The sequence below is a fragment of the Hyperolius riggenbachi genome, chromosome 10, assembly GCF_040937935.1.
Source record: "Hyperolius riggenbachi isolate aHypRig1 chromosome 10, aHypRig1.pri, whole genome shotgun sequence".
Taxonomy (NCBI): domain Eukaryota; kingdom Metazoa; phylum Chordata; class Amphibia; order Anura; family Hyperoliidae; genus Hyperolius; species Hyperolius riggenbachi.
Genome location: NC_090655.1, coordinates 256,987,086 through 257,008,494, shown reverse-complemented (window position 1 = coordinate 257,008,494; position 21,409 = coordinate 256,987,086). Strand labels below are relative to the sequence as shown.

Here is a 21,409-nt window from a genome sequence, read left to right as displayed (position 1 = left end):
TGAGTCTAAATTGTGCATAGCAGCCATGTCAGTGTGACATAAAATCTGGTTCATTCAACTTACAACTAAAGCATATAGTTACCTTTGCATGACTCTCATATTATCAGGAGTGGTTTCAGGAGAGCTGTAGTTAGTACTACATGTACCCATGTTTATCTCATCATGTCACCTCAGTTTACTTTAACGCTTTACAAACCAATGCACTGAGTAACATAAAAGAGTCCATGCGATTTTGAGTAAATGCTTCCATATGCAATGTACAAGATAAAGAAGAAACATTGGAAAAGAACACTTATAGCCAAAACATTTCCTATACTCAACACAACTGTCTGACAGGCAGTGATTTACTCCCAAAACATTTCCCACACTAAGCACATGAATAGGGCTTCCCACCAGTGTGAGGTCTCTTGTGTATATCAAGACAGGACTTCTGTCCAAAACATTTCCCACACTCAGCTTATAGATGCAACTTCTCACTAGTGTGAGTTCTCCCATTTCTGGTAAGTGCAGATGTATATCCAAAGCATTCCCAACACTCAGCATATGATTTGGGATTCTCACCGGTGTGAGATATCGCATGTGAGATAAGCTGTGATTTCTGTCAAAAACATTTCCCACGCTCAGCATATGAATAGGGCTTCTCACCTGTGTGAGATCTCTTGTGTCTGACAAGGTTTCTTTTTTCTCCAAAACATTTTCCACACACAATACATGAATAGGGCTTCTCACCGGTGTGAGATTTCTTATGTGAGACAAGAAGAGATTTACGCCCAAAACATTTCCCACACTCAGCACATGAATAGGGCTTCTCGCCTGTGTGACATCTCTTGTGTCTGTCAAGGTTTCCGTTCTCTCCAAAACATTTCCCACACACAATACATGAATAGGGCTTCTCACCAGTGTGAGATTTCTCATGTGTGACAAGATTAGATTTATGCCCAAAACATTTTCCACACTCAGTACATGAATAGGGCTTCTCACCAGTGTGAGATCTCTCGTGTGTGTGACAAGATTAGATTTATGCCCAAAACATTTCCCACACTCAGTACATGAATAGGGCTTCTCACCAGTGTGAGATCTCTCATGTGTGACAAGGCTTGATTTCTGAACAAAACATTTTCCACACTCAGCACATGAATAGGGCTTCTCACCAGTATGAGATCTCCCATGTCTGACAAGCTTTGATTTACGATCAAAACATTTCCCACACTCAGCACACCAGTAAGGCTTCTCACCTGTGTGAGATTTTTTATGTATGACAAGCGCTGTTTGCAATCCAAAACATTTCCCACACTCAGTACATGAATACGGCTTCTCACCAGTGTGAGATCTCTGATGGCTAACAAACGCTGCTTTCTTAACAAAAAATTTTCCACACACAGAACAGGAATAAGACCCTCCAGCAGGGGGAGAGCTGTGCTGGGTAGGAGGCCCTTCAGGGTTAGACAGGTGAGAGGGGTTGGGGGAAATATTTGGGGTAACCAGGATATCTGCAGGAGACCCTTGTCCAATGTCATCATCATCGGTTGTACAGTCTGTGGATACAGAAAGACGAGTCTCTGAGAAGTTCCTGGTGCCGGGACTCCGCGCTGCAAATAGAGAAACATCATCACTTCCTGTTCAAGAATTCTGAGAGGAGGAAAAATTATCATTAGGGATGGTCAGTGAGCTGCTGAGAGTTCTCAAGTTGATGCAAAGTTTATGCAGTTTAGAAATGGACCAGATGCAGCAGTTGCATAACTTTGCATACAATTTGCACCATCTCAGAGTTATTGGCATGTCTCTGACAATCACTAGTTATCAGCCTGACAGAGAACTGCAGAAGGTTGTGCTCATTACAGGCAGCCAATCACACGACAATAAATTTGCCTTGCTTGCAGATTTAATCCAATCAAACATATTTGCAAACAAGTCAGAGTTATCTCAGTGAAAGAAAACAGTCAGTCAGTGTAACAGTCATGAGAATAGTCAAATGTTGAGTAGCCGTCACAGAAGAAACTCCTCATTATAAAACACATGGGCCCATATGCAATTTACTCTTTCTCCTAAGTTTTCTCCTAGGTGATATTTTCACAAATTGTCATAAAACACTTTTCAAGCCACCAGCAAGCAAGCAAATGCTCAAAATTAATTTGATAATACTTTTTCCACAACGTTTGGATACTTTTTCAATTGTAACATGCTGAAAAGTTATTTTAACCACTTTACCCCCACGCGTACGCATTTCTCCGTCCCTTTTTCCATCCTTTCACCCTCAGGGACGGAAAAATGCGTACTTTCGGCGCTCCCGCCACTGCCCGCGCTACCGCTCGCTCTAAACACGCCGCCGGCCGCTCGCACGGAGATCAATGAACGGGAAAATCCATTCCCGTTCGTTGATCTAAGGCTCGCAATGATCCGCTGCTTATCCAATAAGCAGCGCGATCATTGTGAAAAAAAAAAAAAACTTTCTCAGCCTCCTAGTACTTCCTGCAGGTCGCATTAAAACAAAAAGTTACTGTTGCCATCTTGTGGCCAAATAGTAAAACTACACCCTAAAGCATTTTTTACATACAAATAAACTAGTTTTACACAAAAAATTAACTCCTTACCTCCCACACTCCCCAATTTTATTTTTTTTTGTAATTTAAAAAAAAAAATGTACAATTAAAAAAAAATACATAAATAGTTACCTTAGGGACTGAACTTTTTAAATATTTATGTCAAGAGGGTATAACACTGTTACTTTATAAACTATGGGCTTGTAGTTAGGGATGGACGCAAAACTGAAAAAAATGCACCTTTATTTCCAATTAAAATATTGGCGCCAAACATTGTGATAGGGACATAATTTAAACGGTTTTATAACCGGGACAAATGGGCAAATACATTTAATGGGTTTTAATTACAGTAGCATGCATTATTTAAAAACTATAAAGGCCGAACCATGCGGGCTGGTATAGCTCAGGGTGCAAAGTCCCACTCGCCCTGGGCTAAGCATTCTGGCTATCCCAGCCTGCATGGGGGACAAGATGTTAAAGAGGCTCGGGAGGGGGGACCCCACGTTAATTTTTTTTAAAATATTTCTCACACTCTGAACAAAAAAAAAAAAGTTTCAAAAATATGTAAAGTTGCCAGGGATCCTTATACAGCCATATTGCTGCTGTATAGCGATCCCTGTCCAAAGCGTTGCCACTTCCATTTGGTTTTCAGGGAGTCCGTACACAGACCCCCTGGAAACCCAATCAGGAAATTAATTGCTCTTTCTTTTGAAAGAAATATATGTAAATTTAGACTACTGTTAGGTTGATACATTATCTTATCATTTTTAGGCCTCTTGCACACTGCAAGCGATTCCGATTCCGCTTTTTAATCGGTTTTTACATCCGATTCTGATTTGCAGTTTGCTCCCTGCACACTGCAAATCGGAATCTGAATCGGATGTAAAAACCGATTAGAAAGCGGAATCGGAATCGCTTGCAGGGTGCAAGAGGCCTAATGTATACTTTTTGCTATCATAACTTTAAATTCGATTTTCTCCAAAACTATAAAGTTAAAAAAAAAAAGGTTTTACTCTTGTTCCCAATGTCCTCCTTAACATACCCTGCAAATTTGGTGTTTCTAGCACGTACGGGGGCTTTGATATTTATCACTACATAAGGCAGCCATTAACCCATTTCCCACACTCAGCACACAAACTTTAAAAAGAGACTCTGTAACAAAAAGTTAATCCTGTTTTCTACCATCCTACAAGTTCCTAAACCTATGCTAATGTTCTCTGGCTTACTGCAGCACTTTCTACTATCACTGTCTCTGAAATAAATCAATGTATCTTTCCCCTGTCGGACTTGTCGCCCTGTGTCTGGAAGGCTGCCAACTCTTCAGTGTGATCTGCTATGCACGCTCCCCTCCAGGCCCCTCTATGCACACTCCAGTGTGTGTGTTATTTACATAAGCCAGTAGTGTCTCTGCTCTCTGATATCAGTGAGAGAAGAGAGCTGGATAAAAATCCTCCTCTGTTAGGCTTTGAAAGGAGCTGGCTGACACATACTGAGGAATTACAGACACGGGCAGAACTGTCTGCAGGAAGAAACGATCAGCCTGTCACTATTCGGTGCATGAGAGCTGCAGGGGACAGAAGGTAAACACACAAATGATCTTTTGAGATTCAAAAGGAAGGCTGTATACAGCCTGCTTGTGTATGGATGTATTTTCTATGTGTGGACATACTGTACATCAACCTACTTCCTGTTTTGGTGGCCATAGATCGGCATAGGAGGAAGAGAGATCGGCATAGGAGGAGGAGAGATCGGCATAGGAGGAGGAGAGATCGGCATAGGAGGGGGAGAGATCGGCATAGGAGGAGGAGAGCTCCGCATGTGAGGAGGAGAGATCCGCATGTGAGGAGGAGAGATCCGCATGTGAGGAGGAGAGATCGGCATAGGAGGAGGAGAGTTGGGCATAGGAGGAGGAGAGTTGGGCATAGGAGGAGGAGAGTTGGGCATAGGAGGAGGAGAGATCAGCATGCGAGGAGGAGAGATCAGCATAGGAAGAGGAGAGGTCAGCATAGGAGGAGGAAAGGTCAGCATAGGAGAAGGAGAGGTCAGCATAGGAGGAGGAGAGGTCAGCATAGGAAGAGGAGAGGTCAGCATAGGAGGAGGAGAGATCGGCATAGGAGGAGGAGAGATCGGCATAGGAGGAGGAGAGATCGGCATAGGAGGAGGAGAGTTGGGCATAGGAGGAGGAGAGGTCAGCATAGGAGGAGGAGAGATCAGCATAGGAGGAGGAGAGGTCAGCATAGGAGGAGGAGAGTTGGGCATAGGAGGAGGAGAGATCAGCATGCGAGGAGGAGATCAGCATAGGAAGAGGAGAGGTCAGCATAGGAGGAGGAAAGGTCAGCATAGGAGGAGGAGAGGTCAGCATAGGAGGAGGAGAGGTCAGCATAGGAGGTGGAGAGATCGGCATAGGAGGAGGAGAGATCGGCATAGGAGGAGGAGAGATCGGCATAGGAGGAGGAGAGATCGGCATAGGAGGAGGAGGAGAGCTCCGCATAGGAGGAGGAGAGATTGGTATAGGAGGAGGAGAGATCGGCATAGGAGGAGGAGAGATCGGCATAGGAGGAGGAGAGATTGGCATAGGAGGAGGAGAGATTGGCATAGGAGGAGGAGAGATCGGCATAGGAGGAGGAGAGATCGGCATAGGAGGAGGAGAGTTGGGCATAGGAGGAGGAGAGATCAGCATAGGAGGAGGAGAGATCAGCATAGGAAGAGGAGAGGTCAGCATAGGAGGAGGAAAGGTCAGCATAGGAGGAGGAGAGGTCTGCATAGGAGGAGGAGAGGTCGGCATAGGAGGAGGAGAGATCGGCATAGGAGGAGGAGAGATCGGCATAGGAAGAGAAGAGTTGGGCATAGGAGGAGGAGAGTTTGGCATAGGAGGAGGAGAGTTGGGCATAGGAGGAGGAGAGATCAGCATAGGAGGAGGAGAGTTGGGCATAGGAGGAGGAGAGTTGGGCATAGGAGGAGGAGAGATCCGCATGTGAGGAGAGATCGGCATAGGAGGAGGAGAGATTGGCATAGGAGGAGGAGAGCTCCGCATAGGAGGAGGAGAGATCGGCATAGGAGGAGGAGAGATCGGCATAGGAGGAGGAGAGATCGGCATAGGAGGAGGAGAGATCGGCATAGGAGGAGGAGAGATTGGCATAGGAGGAGGAGAGCTCCGCATAGGAGGAGGAGAGATTGGCATAGGAGGAGGAGAGATCGGCATAGGAGGAGGAGAGATCAGCATAGGAAGAGGAGAGGTCAGCATAGGAGGAGGAAAGGTCAGCATAGGAGGAGGAGAGGTCGGCATAGGAGGAGGAGAGGTCGGCATAGGAGGAGGAGAGATCGGCATAGGAGGAGGAGAGATCGGCATAGGAGGAGGAGAGATCGGCATAGGAGGAGAAGAGTTGGGCATAGGAGGAGGAGAGTTGGGCATAGGAGGAGGAGAGATCAGCATAGGAGGAGGAGAGGTCAGCATAGGAGGAGGAGAGTTGGGCATAGGAGGAGGAGAGTTGGGTATAGGAGGAGGAGAGATCCGCATGTGAGGAGAGATCGGCATAGGAGGAGGAGAGATTGGCATAGGAGGAGGAGAGCTCCGCATAGGAGGAGGAGAGATCGGCATAGGAGGAGGAGAGATCGGCATAGGAGGAGGAGAGATCGGCATAGGAGGAGGAGAGATTGGCATAGGAGGAGGAGAGCTCCGCATAGGAGGAGGAGAGATCGGCATAGGAGGAGGAGAGATCGGCATAGGAGGAGGAGAGATCGGCATAGGAGGAGGAGAGATCGGCATAGGAGGAGGAGAGTTGGGCATAGGAGGAGGAGAGATCAGCATGCAAGGAGGAGAGATCAGCATAGGAGGAGGAGAGATCAGCATAGGAGGAGGAGAGATTGGCATAGGAGGAGGAGAGATCGGCATAGGAGGAGGAGAGTTGGGCATAGGAGGAGGAGAGATCAGCATGCAAGGAGGAGAGATCAGCATAGGAGGAGGAGAGATCAGCATAGGAGGAGGAGAGGTCAGCATAGGAGGAAGAGAGGTTAGCATAGGAGGAGGAGAGGTCAGCATAGGAGGAGGAGAGGTCAGCATAGGAGGAGGAGAGGTCAGCATAGGAGGAGGAGAGGTCAGCATAGGAGGAGGAGAGGTCAGCATAGGAGGAGGAGAGATCAGCATGCGAGGAGGAGAGATCAGCATATGAGGAGAAGAGTTTGGCATAGGAGGAGGAGAGATCAGCATATGAGGAGGAGAAATTATTATTATTGTATTTATAAAGCGCCAACATATTACGCTGCACAATAGATAAATGGGTTAACATACAAGGTAGGACATACAGGAAACTCACAACAAAAACAAGATCATGCAAATGATTTGATAACAGTACAGTGTCATAGGTCAAAATAGAGACTGTTCTAGTCCACAAGAGGGGCGATTGACAGTAAGATTGCATAATCAAGCTGGAAACACTAGAGAGGAGGGCCCTGCCAGAGGCTTACAATCTAAAGGATCGGCATAGGAGGAGGAGAGATAGGCATAGAAGGAGAGTTCGGCATAGGAGGAGGAGAGATCAGCATATGAGGAGGATAGATCGGCATGTGAGGAGAAGAGATCGGCATATGATGAGAAGAGATCAGAATAGGAGGAGGAAGACATTGGCATAGGAGGAGGAGAGATCGGCATATGAGGAGAAGAGATCGGCATATGAGGAGAAGAGATCGGCATATGAGGAGAAGAGATCGGCATATGAGGAGAAGAGATCGGCATATGAGGAGAAGAGATCGGCATATGAGGAGAAGAGATCGGCATATGAGGAGAAGAGATCGGCATATGAGGAGAAGAGATCGGCATATGAGGAGAAGAGATCGGCATATGAGGAGAAGAGATCGGCATGTGAGGAGGAGAGATCAGAACAGGAGGAGGAAGACATCGGCACGTGAGGAGGAGAGATCAGAATAGGAGGAGGATATGTTGTCTACATTTAGATGGACTGCTGGGAGCATATGGCAGCTGGATTGGGCTAAGTATTGAGTTTCAGGGCTGAGATTATTTTTACATCAGATTTTCTATTGTCTATACGAGAAAAAATATTTAGTCAGTAGCTGTTCTAGTATTTCTTAGGATTATTTTAATCTATATTCTGATCACAACATGTTTTGTGTGTATTGTACAGATACTACTAATCGAGGATTATACTTTTAGAGGACAAAAATCTAAAATCTAGGTGGACCCTCCATACTGCTCCTTCCTTTACAAGATATGAGAGTCTCCTCTTACCCGGTGATGTGAGGGGTGGCTGATTCTCCACCATTGTGTCCTTGTAGAGGTCCTTGTGTTCTTCTATATACTGCCACTCCTCCATGGAGAAATAGATGGTGACATCCTGACACCTTATAGGAACCTGACACACACAATGATACAATTACCACCCAGACACACCCCTTGTGTTACTGGATAATAATGTCCCATAATTCACAGCACCGCTCACCTCTCGGGTCAGCAGCTCCATCATCTTTCTGGTAAGTTCAAACATCTTCTCATTTTTGTGTCTCTCGGATATCAGGGAGTGAGGTGGGGGCACTGTGATGATCACTTGATCACCAGACTTCACTGGGGGAAAACTCTGCATTGAAAAACGATCAAAAATGTCACATGACCATCCCAGAATCCTCTTTACTTTTCCAGTCATGAGTGTGCTTCATTAATAGTGATATGAGTTATGTCATGTGACCTTCCAGAATCCTACTCACCTCTCCAGTCAGCACAGAGATGATCTCCAGGGTCAGGTTGAATATCCTCTCAGTCATGTGACTCTGGTCCTCATCCATCCTCAGTGATGTGGTCATTTGATCAGTACAGGATGCTGATGCCTTTGGATAGATAACAAGAAAGGATAATCTTGGTTCTACAGTTGTCAGTGGTGAGACTACTAATACAGGATCCCCCCTCCGCGAGTAGCTTTTCTCTGGCAAACACTCTCCATTGCTCATGGGTGACCGGCTGTGTGTGCATTTAGTGGCCTTTCCAAAATAAACTTTATTTATAGCAGACACTAATAAACACATAGAATCTTAAAGGATACCAGAGCCTGAATTAACCTAGAGAAATAGATGGAGCAGGCATTTACTGTTACCTGTCCTGATGCCCATTGCTTCCCCAGTTCTCCTCTCTGCCCCTGCATTATAACTAAATGACCCTCCGGCAGCCTCTTCCTGGTCGCCAAAGTCGGTCAGTACTGTCAGCAGGTGCTAGCCACGCTGCGCGCATCCTACAGTGCGTGCCTATGGCAGGGAGCGCACTGCATATGTGTATGACGTCATACGTATAGCGCTCCTGGCTATGGGTGTGTGCTGTAGGATGCGCACTGCCTGGCCAGCGCCTGCACAGTACTGCCCGACTCCGGCGACCTGGAAGAGGCTGCCAGAGGGTCATTTAGTTAGAATGCTGGGGGAATGGTTGGCATCAGGAGAGGTGACAGTATATGCCTGCTCCCCCTACAGTGTTCTCCCCAGAATCTTTTTCCAGCCGGGTGGCATGAAATAGTAGCCGGGTGGCATGTAAAAGTAGCCGGGTGGGTTGAGATGAAAATGCAGGGCAACTCTGCTTACAGCATAGGAGGAGGTGAGCCGATGACAGCCGGGTGGTCACCAAATCTAGCCGGGTGGAGCACCCGGCTAAAAGAGCCTGGGGAGAACACTGCCCTATTTCTCTAGGTTAATTCGGCTCTGGTACCCTTTAAAAAAATGCTACTTAACTTTACACACTAATCTAGAATACCTTTTTAAAGGACACCCGAGGCGAAATTGAACGAATGAAATAAACAATTGTATCTATCTTCCTTCTCCTAAAAATGATTTTTTAAATGGAACCTTAACTGAGAGGGATATGAATGTTTCCTTTTAAACAATACTAGCTGCCTGGCAGTCCTGCTGATCTCTTTAGCTGCAGCAGTTGCTGAATCACACCTGAAACAAGCATGCAGCTAATCCAGTCTGAGGTCTAGTGCACACCGAGCGGTTTTTGGAGCGATCCGCCAGCCGCATCCGCCTGTAAAACGCTTGGCTAATGTATTTCAATGGGATGGTGCACACCGGCGGTTTGAGGTTTTTGCCAAGCCGCAAACGTGCCTCCTGCTGCACGTTTGCGGTTTTCTGAAGCGTTTCGTCCTCAATGTTAAGTATAGGAAAAACGCAAACCGCTCTGAAAAACGCTACATCAGAGCGGTTTTCCAGGCGTTTTTGTTACAGAAGCTGTTCAGTAACAGCTTTTACTGTAACAATATGTGTAATCTGCTACCCAAAAACGCACCCAAAACCGCTAGGTATGTTTAGAAAACGTCTCTAAACATACCTAGCTCTGTAATCAGCTACAAAAACTGCTAGCGTTTTGTGGATCTGCTAGCGGTTTTGGTGTGCACTGGGCCTGACTTCAGTCAGAGCACCTGATCTGCATGCTTGTTGAGGGGCTGTGGCTAAATGTATTGGAGACACAGGATCAGCAGGAGAGTCAGGCAACTGGTATTATTTTAAAAGGAAAAATACATATCCTTCTCTAGTTAGGTTCCCTTTAGGATATTCCACAGTTTTATGTTTAAATGTACTTTTTAAGTTTGAACTGTTTTATTGTTTTTGCTCAATGACACATTCATTGAAGTATGCCAGAGCTAGAATCTATGAACTATTTAACCCTTTTTATCTCTTTCTTGCTCTCAGAAGCCATTTTCTGTTAGGAAAGTGTTGTATAGTTGGAATTTCTTATCAGTGAGGGTCACACTGTAGTCACTTCCTGTCTGAGTCAGGACTGAGTCAGTTACTTACATACCTGGAGTATAACTCTTTCAGGCAGAGAAAGAAAAAAAGGAGCACAGCCTAGTTATTTGTGTGATTGGCACTGTACATACCCATGTCTATCTCATCATGTCACCTCGGGCATCCTTTAAACTCATTTCAAGGCTGTAGAGTTGAAGGATGGTAGCTTATGATGTCACTCACCCCATCCCCACAGTCCACACCTCTACAAAGTTACACCAGCTTCTCTGTTTACCGAGGCAGAGCTTCTCGGCACACACCGTGCGCCACATAGCACCTGATTTTAGCATGGTGGTAGCAGTTATCCAACAGTCAGCACCCCGGGTTTGGGTAATTCGAGTATCCAGGATTTCCATACCATTATTTCTCCCTCTGAGTTGCTATGAGTCAGAGGGGGAAAAGTAATTTACGCCACCCAGAATTTCAGCAGCAGCAGGGTGAGCGGTCATTAAGCTCACCCTGCACCAAAAAGACCGGGCGGTGAAAACAAATGTACGCCGTTTACACCCACGCAGTGATTTACAATGGTACATGAAAATAAAAGTTGTCAGACACACAATTGAAGTTGAACCTCCCCCTAAACTCACCCCTAACTCTAACGCTTAAAAGGGTTCTGTGGCCTTTTTAACAAACAAAGTGTCACTTGGGGCTTCTACCGGCTCCCTGCAGCTATCAAGTCCCACGCTGTCACTGAAGCCCTCTACGTTTCTCGCCGTGGGTCACCTGCCGATTATTCATCTAACTAGATGAATAGCACTGCGGCTGTGCGGCCTCGCTCCCGCGCGCGTCATCGGGAGCTCACTGCGCAGTACGAAGAATTCGCACCGGCATGACTAGTGAGCCTTCAGCACTGCACAGGGGTGGGAGAAGGAGGGGGTAACACACCAGCTGAGGCGATATTGGAAGCAGTTATCGTCGTGCACACGATCAATCCCTTGCGACTAGGATTTTCCAGCATTCTCAATTGATTCTTCCAACCTATAGCATCTGGTTGTGGTATCAATTCTTCTTGATCAGATAAAATTATTGGTTTAAAAATTTAATTGGCCCACAAAATTGAGAGATGTATGAGCAGTGGGCACCCTTAGAATGAGATCTGCATTAGAAGCAGTACCTGGATAGTGTGCTATAGTGTACTGTATAAGGTCATCATCTCTGATACGGGGGCAGGGTTTGAATTCTGTGTGAGCCAGCAACTATTTAATAAGGAGTCCTTGGTCAAGACTCCCTGATGCTACTGAGTGTGCCCTTAGTGGCTGCTGAGCTTAAATATCACACACTGATACATGTAACTGCAATCCACTCAGCAATGCAAAAGCATGCTCAGATCCTTAAAGGACAACTGAAGTGAAAAGAATATGGAGGCTGCTATATTTATTTCCTTTTAAACAATACCATTTGCCTGGCATTGTCACAATTTGCCATCAAACTTTTGGCTTGCCACATCTCAAGTGTCCTGTCAGAAAGGACCTTCAAGCAGAAGGAGGGATTATCACTGACAAGAGAAGTCACCTAGGTTACAAAAGTGTGGATTACCTGACCTTTATTCAAATGAATGAGGCATGGATCTCGGGGGGGGGGGGGGGGGGGGGGTTCCTCTGCATGCCGGAAGACTTGTAATTCAGCATGACTTCCCACACAGCTATCCTTCTGCGCACCACCTTGTACAAACTGCAGTACAGTTTTTGAGCCAAATTTTATACAGGTGAATCCTGAATTTTTCAAGCCTCTGCTACGGTCGCTGCAACAAAACATCATTTTTAAAACTTGTATATTTTTAAATTTGTCTGGCCTCTGACTACTACAGTGGCTGCAACAAGGCCTCTGCTACAGCGGCTGCAACAAAATATAATTTTTTACACACGTACATGCCAAATTTTTAAGGCCCCTGCTACAGCGGCTGCAGCAAAACATAATTTTTCAAACATGCATATGCCAAGGGCTGGAAAACTGCGATCGCATGCACTCCGCGAACGTGCACAACACAAATATAGCCGCCGGGAGGACTAACATTTATGCCCTGGAGGTGTCAACTATAAAAACAATTTATTCCACACATTTAGAAATGTTATGCAATTCCTGCCCTTTACAGATTAAAACACGACTGTTTAAAATACATATTTTTTGTGATAATTTTTGTCATGGATCCCCCTCTGGCATGCCACTTGTCCATGTGTTAGGACCCTTTAAAGGGAGTCTGAAGTGAATTTAAAAAAAAACAAAAACAGATACTCACCTAAGGAGAGGGAAGGTTCTGGGGTCCTATAGAGCCTTCCTGTTCTCCTCCTGGTCTCTGCGATCCCAAGCAGTCTCCCCCTTAGCAATCAACGATTCGAGTTGGGTGCACCTCAGCAGTCTTTAGAAGCAGTCCGGCTTCTGAAGACGGGCCGCTTCATACTGCGCACGCGCGAGCACCCTCTCTTACACACTCTCTGAGCCCGAGTGCTTCCAAAGTCTCCTGCAGCTGGAGAATGGAGGGTCTAGCGGGGGAACGAGGAGACCGGAAGGAGGACTGGAAGGCTGTATAGGACCCAGAGCCTTTCCTCTCCATAGGTGAGTATCTGTTTTTTATTTTTAAACTTGCTTCCGACTTGCTTTAACAACTTTAAAATAAGTTTTCTGGACAGAAATAGTCCCTATAGGTGTTTGCGTTCACATGCCTATTAAACTCCTTAGTGGTATAGACGAGCTCAGCTCGTCCATTACCGCCAGAGGGCGCCGCTCAGGCCCCGCTGGCCCGATTTTCTTCATTCTTTTTTTCAAACGTGCAGCAAGCACTTTGCTTGCTGCGTGTCTACTCTGATCGCCGCTGCCTGCCGCCGATGAGCTGCTACGCGCCGCGATAGAGGCCCCCCCCCGCCAGACCCCGAGTGCAGCCTGGCCAATCAGTGCCAGGCAGTGCTGCGGGGTGGATCGGAACTCCAGATGACGTCACGACGTCGATGACGTCATCCACCCTGGCGATCTTAATAGAACGCCAGGGTGGTTAAAGTCGAAGGTGGTTCACCGGTCCGTGAACATACATGGAATTGTTTGTGGACCGTTCGTGAAACGATTTTTGGGAAATTCATCGATAACTAGACACAGGGAGGACATGGCTTTATTCGGAAAGAAAAGGCATTATTGGGGTGGGACACTATATACTGGAGGATAATGGCAATACTGAGGGACATGGGGAGGACATGGCTATGCAGAGAAATGGCATCATTGGGGTGTGGGTGCATTACGTAATGGAGGATAATGGAAATGCTGGTGGTACAAGGAAAATATTTTGTTAGGCGCTAGTCTAGGGAATTGTTCTCCAATCACAGCATGCTTCACAGCACAAAGTGTTGTCACTGGCTGAATAAAGTGGGCATAGTTTACTACAACCTTTCTGAACCCTAGGTGGTTAGGTTTCCTGCTTGGTCCCCTAAACTAGACTAGAACCCATGTTTATCCTGGGAAAGAAATGGCATTACTGGGGTGGGGGAACATTACATACTGGAGGATAATGGCAATGCTGGGGGACACAGGAAGGACTTGGCTATACAGGGAACGTATTGGCATTACTGGGGTTGGGGGACATTACATACTGGAGGAAAATGGCAATGCTGGAGAGTACAGGGGGGACATGGCTATACTGGATGGACATGTTGTCTTGTCTCTGTGATGTGACTGAATTATTACTAGAAAGACGAGATGCCAGCCATCAGCGGCATCGCTAACGTCATATATCAGTGGACTGTGCCCCAGATATGGCTTTGGGGTGCCCCTAATAAGGGATCTGGGGTGCCCAACGGGAGTGCCCTAAGTATTTTGGTTTGCGCGGCCGCCGTTTACTCGATACGGTGGCCGCCATGTTGTGAGCGGCGCTCGCCGCTTGGTATCATCAGCGGCTCTGCCCCGGTCCATCCGCACCCCCCCTGCCCAATCAGGAGCACCAGACAGGGGGCGTGAGATTGAGTGAAAAGGCAGGGGGCTGGAGAGAGAGTGAGTAGCTCCGCCCCCTGCACGTGTAGAGGACACAGATGCCGGCTTTGAATTGCCCGCCGACCCCGCTGACCCTCGCACGGCACCAGACTCTGCAGCGGGACTGAGAGGCTTGAGGAGCGATTGAGAAAGCCTCTGCTGCAGAGCTGCAAAGGAAGGGGGAGAAGAACTGTCACAGCCAGCCTGGAGGTCGGACTCGGGACACAGGCAGGATGCAGCCGCGGCAGCTAGTTAACCCCGTGTGTGGCAGCCAGAGACTCCTGCTGGACGCTTGGTCACGCTGCGCTCCACTGAAATTTTTTTCTTTTTCAGTGGAGTGCAGCGTGACCAAGCGTCCAGCAGGACGCGAAATGGCCGTCGCTAGGCCCACATCTGCCCCGCACTCCCACCTCCTATGCTGACAGGTTGACGCACGGAACTACAAACAAGGTATACTGCCCTATATATCTGCATGTTGCACATGTTATATATGGATTGTGTCATTCAAGGAACTATTACTGGTGATGTTCACTTGCAATAAACAAATGCGATTGGATGGAAGATGCACGCTATCTGTTTCTATATGCACAAAATGTATGCCTCTTTCTTCAAAGTATTACAGCGGAGCACACGTCCTATGCAAGCAATTGGAATGAGCACAGCCTGTCAATAACAAAGTTAGCTACCTATACACATTTTCTAGCACAAAAGCTGGGGGTGTTACACCTCTTAAAGGGGAAGTGCCACGCTATCTCTGCATCTTTTGAATAACGTGTGTAGTACTCTGTTGGTGTGTGCAGTACTCTGTTGGTGTGTGTGTCTAGTACTCTGTTGGTGTGTGTGTCTAGTACTCTGTTGGCGTGTGTGTGTGTGTGTGTGTGTGTGTGTGTGTGTGTGTGTGTGTGTGTGTGTGTGTGTGTAAAATACTCTGTCTGGCTTGGTGGGTGTGAGGGTCTGTAATATACTCTACCTATCTTGTTTTCTGTGTGTGTCCATGCCCATCCTCAGTTCCCCATTGTGATTGTGTGTTTGCGTCACGTTGTGTGTGTCTCTGTCTGTCAGTGCCCCCATTATCTACGCCCCATTTTGTGTGTGTGTCTGTGCCTAATTGTGTGTATACAGTGACTTGCAAAAGTATTCAGCCCCCTTGAAGTTTTCCACATTTTGTCACATTACTGCCACAAACATGAATCAATTTTATTGGAATTCCACGTGAAAGACCAATACAAAGTGGCATACACGTGAGAAGTGGAACAAAAATCATGCATGATTCCAAACATTTTTTACAAATAAATAACTGCAAAGTGGTATGTGCATAATTATTCAGCCCCCCGAGTCAATACTTTGTAGAACCACCTTTTGCTGCAATTCCAGCTGCCAGTCTTTTAGGGTATGTCTCTACCAGCTTTGCACATCTAGAGACTGAAATCCTTGCCCATTCTTCTTTGCAAAACAGCTCCAGCTCAGTCAGATTAGATGGACAGCGTTTGTGAACAGCAGTTTTCAGATCTTGCCACAGATTTTCGATTGGATTTAGATCTGGACTTTGACTGGGCCATTCTAACACAGATATGTTTTGTTTTAAACCATTCCATTGTTGCCCTGGCTTTATGTTTAGGGTTGTTGTCCTGCTGGAAGGTGAACCTCCGCCCCAGTCTCAAGTCTTTTGCAGACTCCAAGAGGTTTTCTTCCAAGATTGCCCTGTATTTGGCTCCATCCATCTTCCCATCAACTCTGACCAGCTTCCCTGTCCCTACTGAAGAGAAGCACCCCCAGAGCATAATACTGCCACCACCATATTTGACAGTGGGGATGGTGTGTTCAGAGTGATGTGCAGTGTTAGTTTTCCGCCACACATAGTGTTTTGCATTTTGGCCAAAAAGTTCAGTTTTGGTCTCATCTGACCAGATCACCTTCTTCCACATGTTTGCTGTGTCCCCCACATGGCTTGTGGCAAACTGCAAACTGAACTTCTTATGCTTTTCTGTTAACAATGGCTTTCTTCTTGCCACTCTTCCATAAAGGCCAATTTTGTGCAGTGCACGACTAATAGTTGTTCTAAGGACAGATTCCCCCACCTGAGCTGTAGATCTCTGCAGTTCTGTGAGGAAACGCGGAAAAGCCGTCGCAAGTTCTCAGAGTGAGGCGGCTGTTTCCGTGTCCAACATGGCGGCGCAACGCGGAGAAACTGCCGCATGGTGCGTGGGCAGAGCGGTGGAGTCCGCGTTGGACGCGGCAGATTGCGCGCATGATAATGCTGCTAACAGTGTGGCGCCGCCGCTTGCAGTGCGGCAGGTCCCGCGTCCAGTTCAGAGCATACATTGCAAAACATGTCTGGCATGGCTGGGACTCATAGTCCACACAGGTTTAGAGTGACGCGCGCGCTGAGAGGCAGAGCTTATATGGCAGCCAGAAAAGAGTCAGCTGACCTGGCCGGTCAGCTGACACTTTCATCACTTCTTATTGGACCAGCACTTAGGGGAGGCGCTGGAGAGCGCAAAGTATATATACTGGTGGCTGGTCATTCCTCTGGTGTCTGGCGTTGCGATCACTATGTGGTAGCACTCAGACCTTGTCAGTTCTGTGACATTATGGGCCTGATTCACAAAGCGGTGATAACTCAGTTATCACGCCTAAAAGACTTTAGGCGTGATAACCTTTGCACTAGCAAAGTTATCACCGCTTTGTGCTCTAACTCGCGCGAAGCTACCGCGCGTACGTGCGCGCGCAAAGTCCCATAGGGCTTAATGGGAGCTTCGCGCGAAGCGCCGGGTGCTGCGCGCGCGCAAAACTTTGCGCGCGGAAAATTCGGGCGAGTTTCTTCTTATCATGCCTAAACTGAGTTTAGGCGTGATAAAGGGGTTTTCACTCGCGTGCAAACACTTTGCACCGCTTTGTGAATCAGGCCCTATCAGTATTTATTTAGTCAGTTTCCTAGGTGTTGATGGCTAAGGATCTCACACCTTAGACTACGAATTGTGATTATCTGTTATGACTTTCTGCTTGCCTGACTATTCTTCTGAACTCTGATTCTGTACCTTGCTATTCTGATACTCTGTTGCCGAACCCCGGCTCGTCCTTAGACTCTGCATCTGCCTCCTGATTCTGTACCTCGTTATTCTGATACCCTGTTGCCGAACCCTGCTTGTCTATTTACTCTGTATCTGTCTCCTGATTTAGTACCTGATTTGTCTGTGTGTTAACAACCTGGATTGCCCGACCTCGAGAACTGTCTGCTCAGATAGAGGCAGTTCCCAAACCTGTTAGTGACACTCCCTCTTTGGTGTCACTCACGTCCTGTCCTTCCTACGCTCAGCCTGACGCCTCCCTCGGGAGAGTCTAGGCTAACGGAAGGAAAGTGCATTTGTGCAGTACGCTTTACTGCTGCGCATCTGCATCTCGATCAGTCCTCAAAGTATTACTGTTGCACCAAACACTCTCTCTACTCAGGTGTCCAGAGGTTAGCGATATATCTGATTATCGGTGATACTGCAGATCATCAATAATCTGGTATATATCTGCATTCTCGGTGATACTGCAGATCACCGGTAATCAGACCTCTCTGTGTTACCCCGATCGTTACAAGTTCGTCCAGAGTCACCATGTATCAAACGCAGATAGAACAGAGGCGCCAAAAAGAGTAAAAACACTATTATTTAAAAACAGTAAAAAGAGGGAAGGTAAGGTGGACTTACCTCCCTCTAGCAGTGGACAACAAAACTCTGAGGTAGAGTAGAATGCATTTATTAAACAGTGTAACTCCTAAATGCATTCACTGCTAGAGGGAGGTAAGTCCACCTTACCTTCCCTCTTTTTACTGTTTTTAAATAATAGTGTTTTTACTCTTTTTGGCGCCTCTGTTCTATCTGCGTTTGATACATATTACTTATCCACCCTTGGTGGAGGGGTACGCCCCCTTTTTTCTCCTGTCTACAGAGAGCGACTTTTATACCCGAGTGGGGTCGGGTACCAATTCTCCCCACCTGCCTTTCAAGTGGTTGCCTGCTGGTGACCCTTTTTTGTGAGTATAATTCTGCACGAACTATCTAGACAGATTTTCTCTGTTAAAACTATATTGCACTATTGGGCTCTCGGTGCCCTGTTTTTTCTTTTGTTTTACAGAGTCACCATGGGCCTCTTGACTGCATTTCTGATCAGCACTCTCCTTGTTCGGCCTATGAGTTTAAGTGGACGGCCTTGTCTTGGTAGGTTTACAGTTGTGCCATACTCCTTCCATTTCTGAATGATTGTTTGAACAGTGCTCCGTGGGATGTTCAAGGCTTTGGAAATCTTGTTGTAGCCTAAGCCTGCTTTAAATCTCTCAATAACTTTATCCCTGACCTGTCTGGTGTCTTCTTTGGACTTCATGGTGTTGTTGCTCCCAATATTCTCTTAGACAACCTCTGAGGCCGCCACAGAGCAGCTGTATTTGTACTGACATTAGATTACACACAGGTGCACTCTATTTAGTCAGTAGCACTCAATAAGCAATAAGCTGTTACTCTGTGCCTGCACTGATAGTAAATTAGCTGCAGCGTGTTGATCTCTGCTACCTCCAGTATGTACATTATAAGCTGTTACTCAGTGCCTGTCCTGACAGTAAACTAGCCGCAGCGTGTGCTGATCTCTGCTACCTCCAGTATGTACATTATAAGCTGTTACTCTGTGCCTGTAATGACAGTAAACTAGCCGCAGTGTGTGCTGATCTCTGCTGCCTCCAGTATATACAGTATACTGACAGTAAACTAGCTGCAGTGTGTGCTGATCTCTGCTACCTCCAGTATGTACATTATAAGTTGTTACTCGGTGCCTGCACTGATAGTGAACTAGCTGCAGTGTGTTCTGATCTCTGCTACCCCCAGTATGTACAGTATAAGCTGTTACTATGTGCCTGTACTGATAGTAAACTAGCTGCAGTGTGTGGTGATCTCTGCTACCCTCAGTGTGTACAGTATAAGCTGTTACTATGTGCCTGTACTGATAGTAAACTAGCTGCAGTGTGTGCTGATCTCTGCTACCCTCAGTGTGTACAGTATAAGCTGTTACTATGTGCCTGTACTGATTGTAAACCAGCTGTATTGTGTGCCCATCCCTGCCACCTCCAGTATGTACAGTATAAGCTGTAAAGCCTGGTACACACATACAATTTTGAGCAGCCAATTTTACTACTTCTAGGTATTATGAGATCTCAGCTCTGCCCATAGTCTGTTTGCCCTCATACTACACGGTGGTGGTCAAGCTGGTCAGTGATTGACCAGTCAAACTTGAATGTGTGCATCTTTACTCTATGCCTATACTGATAATAGACTAAACTAAAATCTAAGGGATAGGGGGCTCCATCCAACATTTTGGGGGGCAGGCCCATTATTGGTAGGTTACACTGCTGTTAGGTTCATGTAATTTGGTCCCATCCAGTGACCACACCCACCCCATACATGACCATGCCCGTTCGCTGTGTGGCCACGCCCATTTGGTGCCCCGGATCTCTTAGGATCCTAGCAACGCCCCTGCCAGCCATAATCTATGGCACATGTGGGAGGGGGGGGGGGGGGCACTAGAAAACTGGCAAACAAGTCACAGCAGTCATATAAAAGTCTCTGGTATGGCAATTACTTCAAGGGGGATGATCAGGATAGTGACAGGTGTACTATGACCTCCTCTGTAACAAAGTATGCCCACCCCGACCTCTGCTCTGCTCAATATATAACAACAATCACACAATTACCTCTTCCAGCCATGTGTTCTCTTTAACCTCCTGTATCGTCGCTTCCTGCTGTGTCACACAATTCCTGTCTGTGTAGCATCACTTCCTTTCATTGGCTTATTACTTCTGGTCTGTACATTCCATACAGAGGAGGTGAGATCGCCATCTAGTGATAAATAGGCTTACTGCACTCAGCATATATTGTTATTAGAGGTAGCAATAATAGTAGTAGTACCAGTAGTAGAATTATATTATTATTATTATTATTTCACAACACCCTCATCTACAGATACATCCCACTCCAGTATTATATAAGTATTATTGGCCCCCAGACAGTTGCTGGTGGTGTGGAGCTGCCGTATGGATGTGGCTCCATAGTTATAGGAAGTGTCAGTTTCTTGCACCAGACTGGTAGCAAGACGCAGAATTACTGGAGAAATTGTCGGGACTGAGATGTCCATTTAAAGGGATTCTCAGCCAAATCATGCTGCTGATATACTTACCCGGGGCTTCCTCCAGCCCCTTACAGACATGTCCCTCGCAGCACCTCCGCTTTCAGCCGCCAGCCCGGGGTCCCCGCTGGTGTAGAGACCGACCTCCTCTACTGCGCCTGTGCATGCATGCTCATGACATCACGACTTCCTCATGCACATGTGCAGAGCACACCGGGCCACAGGCACGCAATGTAGGACGTGCACAGCCGGGCCAGTGCCTGCACACTAATGCCTGACCCAGGCAACCTGGAAGAGGCTGCCGGGGGCATTTAGGTAGGAAAGGAGGAGGACAGAGGAGAACAGGGGGAGCGGTGGGCATCAGGAAGCTGCCAGTACATGCCTGCTCACCCCAGTTTTTCCTACTTCATTCAGCTCTGGTATACTTTAAAGTGAACCCGAGGTGAGAGGGATATGGAGGCCGCCATATTTTTTTTCCTTTCAAACAACACCAGTTGCTTGGCAGACCTGCTGACCTATTTGGCTGCAAAAGTGTCTGAGTTACACCAGAAAGAAGCATGCAGCTCAAATTGCCAGATCTGACGATAATGTCAGAAACACTGATTCACAAAGCGGTGCAAACTTTTTCGCGGACTTTTTCGCGCGCAATTTGCCACGATTCGCGCGATCGCAGACTTTTGCGTGCGCAATTTGCCGCGAAAAAGTTTGCACCGCTTTGTGAATCAGGCCCCTGATCTGCTGCATGCTTGATCAGGGTCTGTGGCTAAAAGTATTAGAGGCAGAGGATCAGCAGGACAGCCAGGAAACTGGCAGGGGCGTAACTAGAAATCCCCGGTCCCCCATGCAAAAAAAAAAAAATCCGGGCCCTCACCTCCCCCAGGGCCTGCTCGGGGCCGTTTTGGGGGGCAGAAGGGGTCGCAGCATAAGAGGAGAGCGTGGCCACAGATCGGTGGGGAGGGGGGACATTCCCCCTCCTCCTTCACGTTGGG

At 47.0% G+C, this 21,409-nt stretch overlaps 1 protein-coding gene across 1 annotated transcript; it reads right to left on the bottom strand.

Moving 5' to 3' along the window:
* Positions 1–601: 601 nt before the first annotated feature.
* On the bottom strand, positions 602–20,046 carry LOC137535838 (gastrula zinc finger protein XlCGF57.1-like). The gene is made up of 7 exons (XM_068257725.1): positions 19,990–20,046; positions 8,256–8,375; positions 7,994–8,128; positions 7,783–7,906; positions 1,127–1,589; positions 982–1,078; positions 602–910 (listed from the first exon to the last, which is right to left on the bottom strand). The coding sequence occupies exons 2-7, from the start codon at positions 8,349–8,351 to the stop codon at positions 602–604; spliced, it is 1,224 nt and encodes a 407-aa protein (XP_068113826.1). The 5' UTR covers positions 8,352–8,375; positions 19,990–20,046.
* Positions 20,047–21,409: the final 1,363 nt, after the last annotated feature.

Bases quoted from the DNA above. Each gene is read 5' to 3' on its own strand.
- LOC137535838 (XM_068257725.1), bottom strand. From the start codon at position 8,351: ATGACCACATCACTGAGGATGGATGAGGACCAGAGTCACATGACTGAG. The intron at 7,907-7,993 runs GTGAGCGGTGCT...TGTGTGTGTCAG, and splicing joins TGGAGCTGCTGACCCGAGAG to GTTCCTATAAGGTGTCAGGA. The intron at 1,590-7,782 runs GTAAGAGGAGAC...CTCTATTTGCAG, and splicing joins GCCACCCCTCACATCACCGG to CGCGGAGTCCCGGCACCAGG.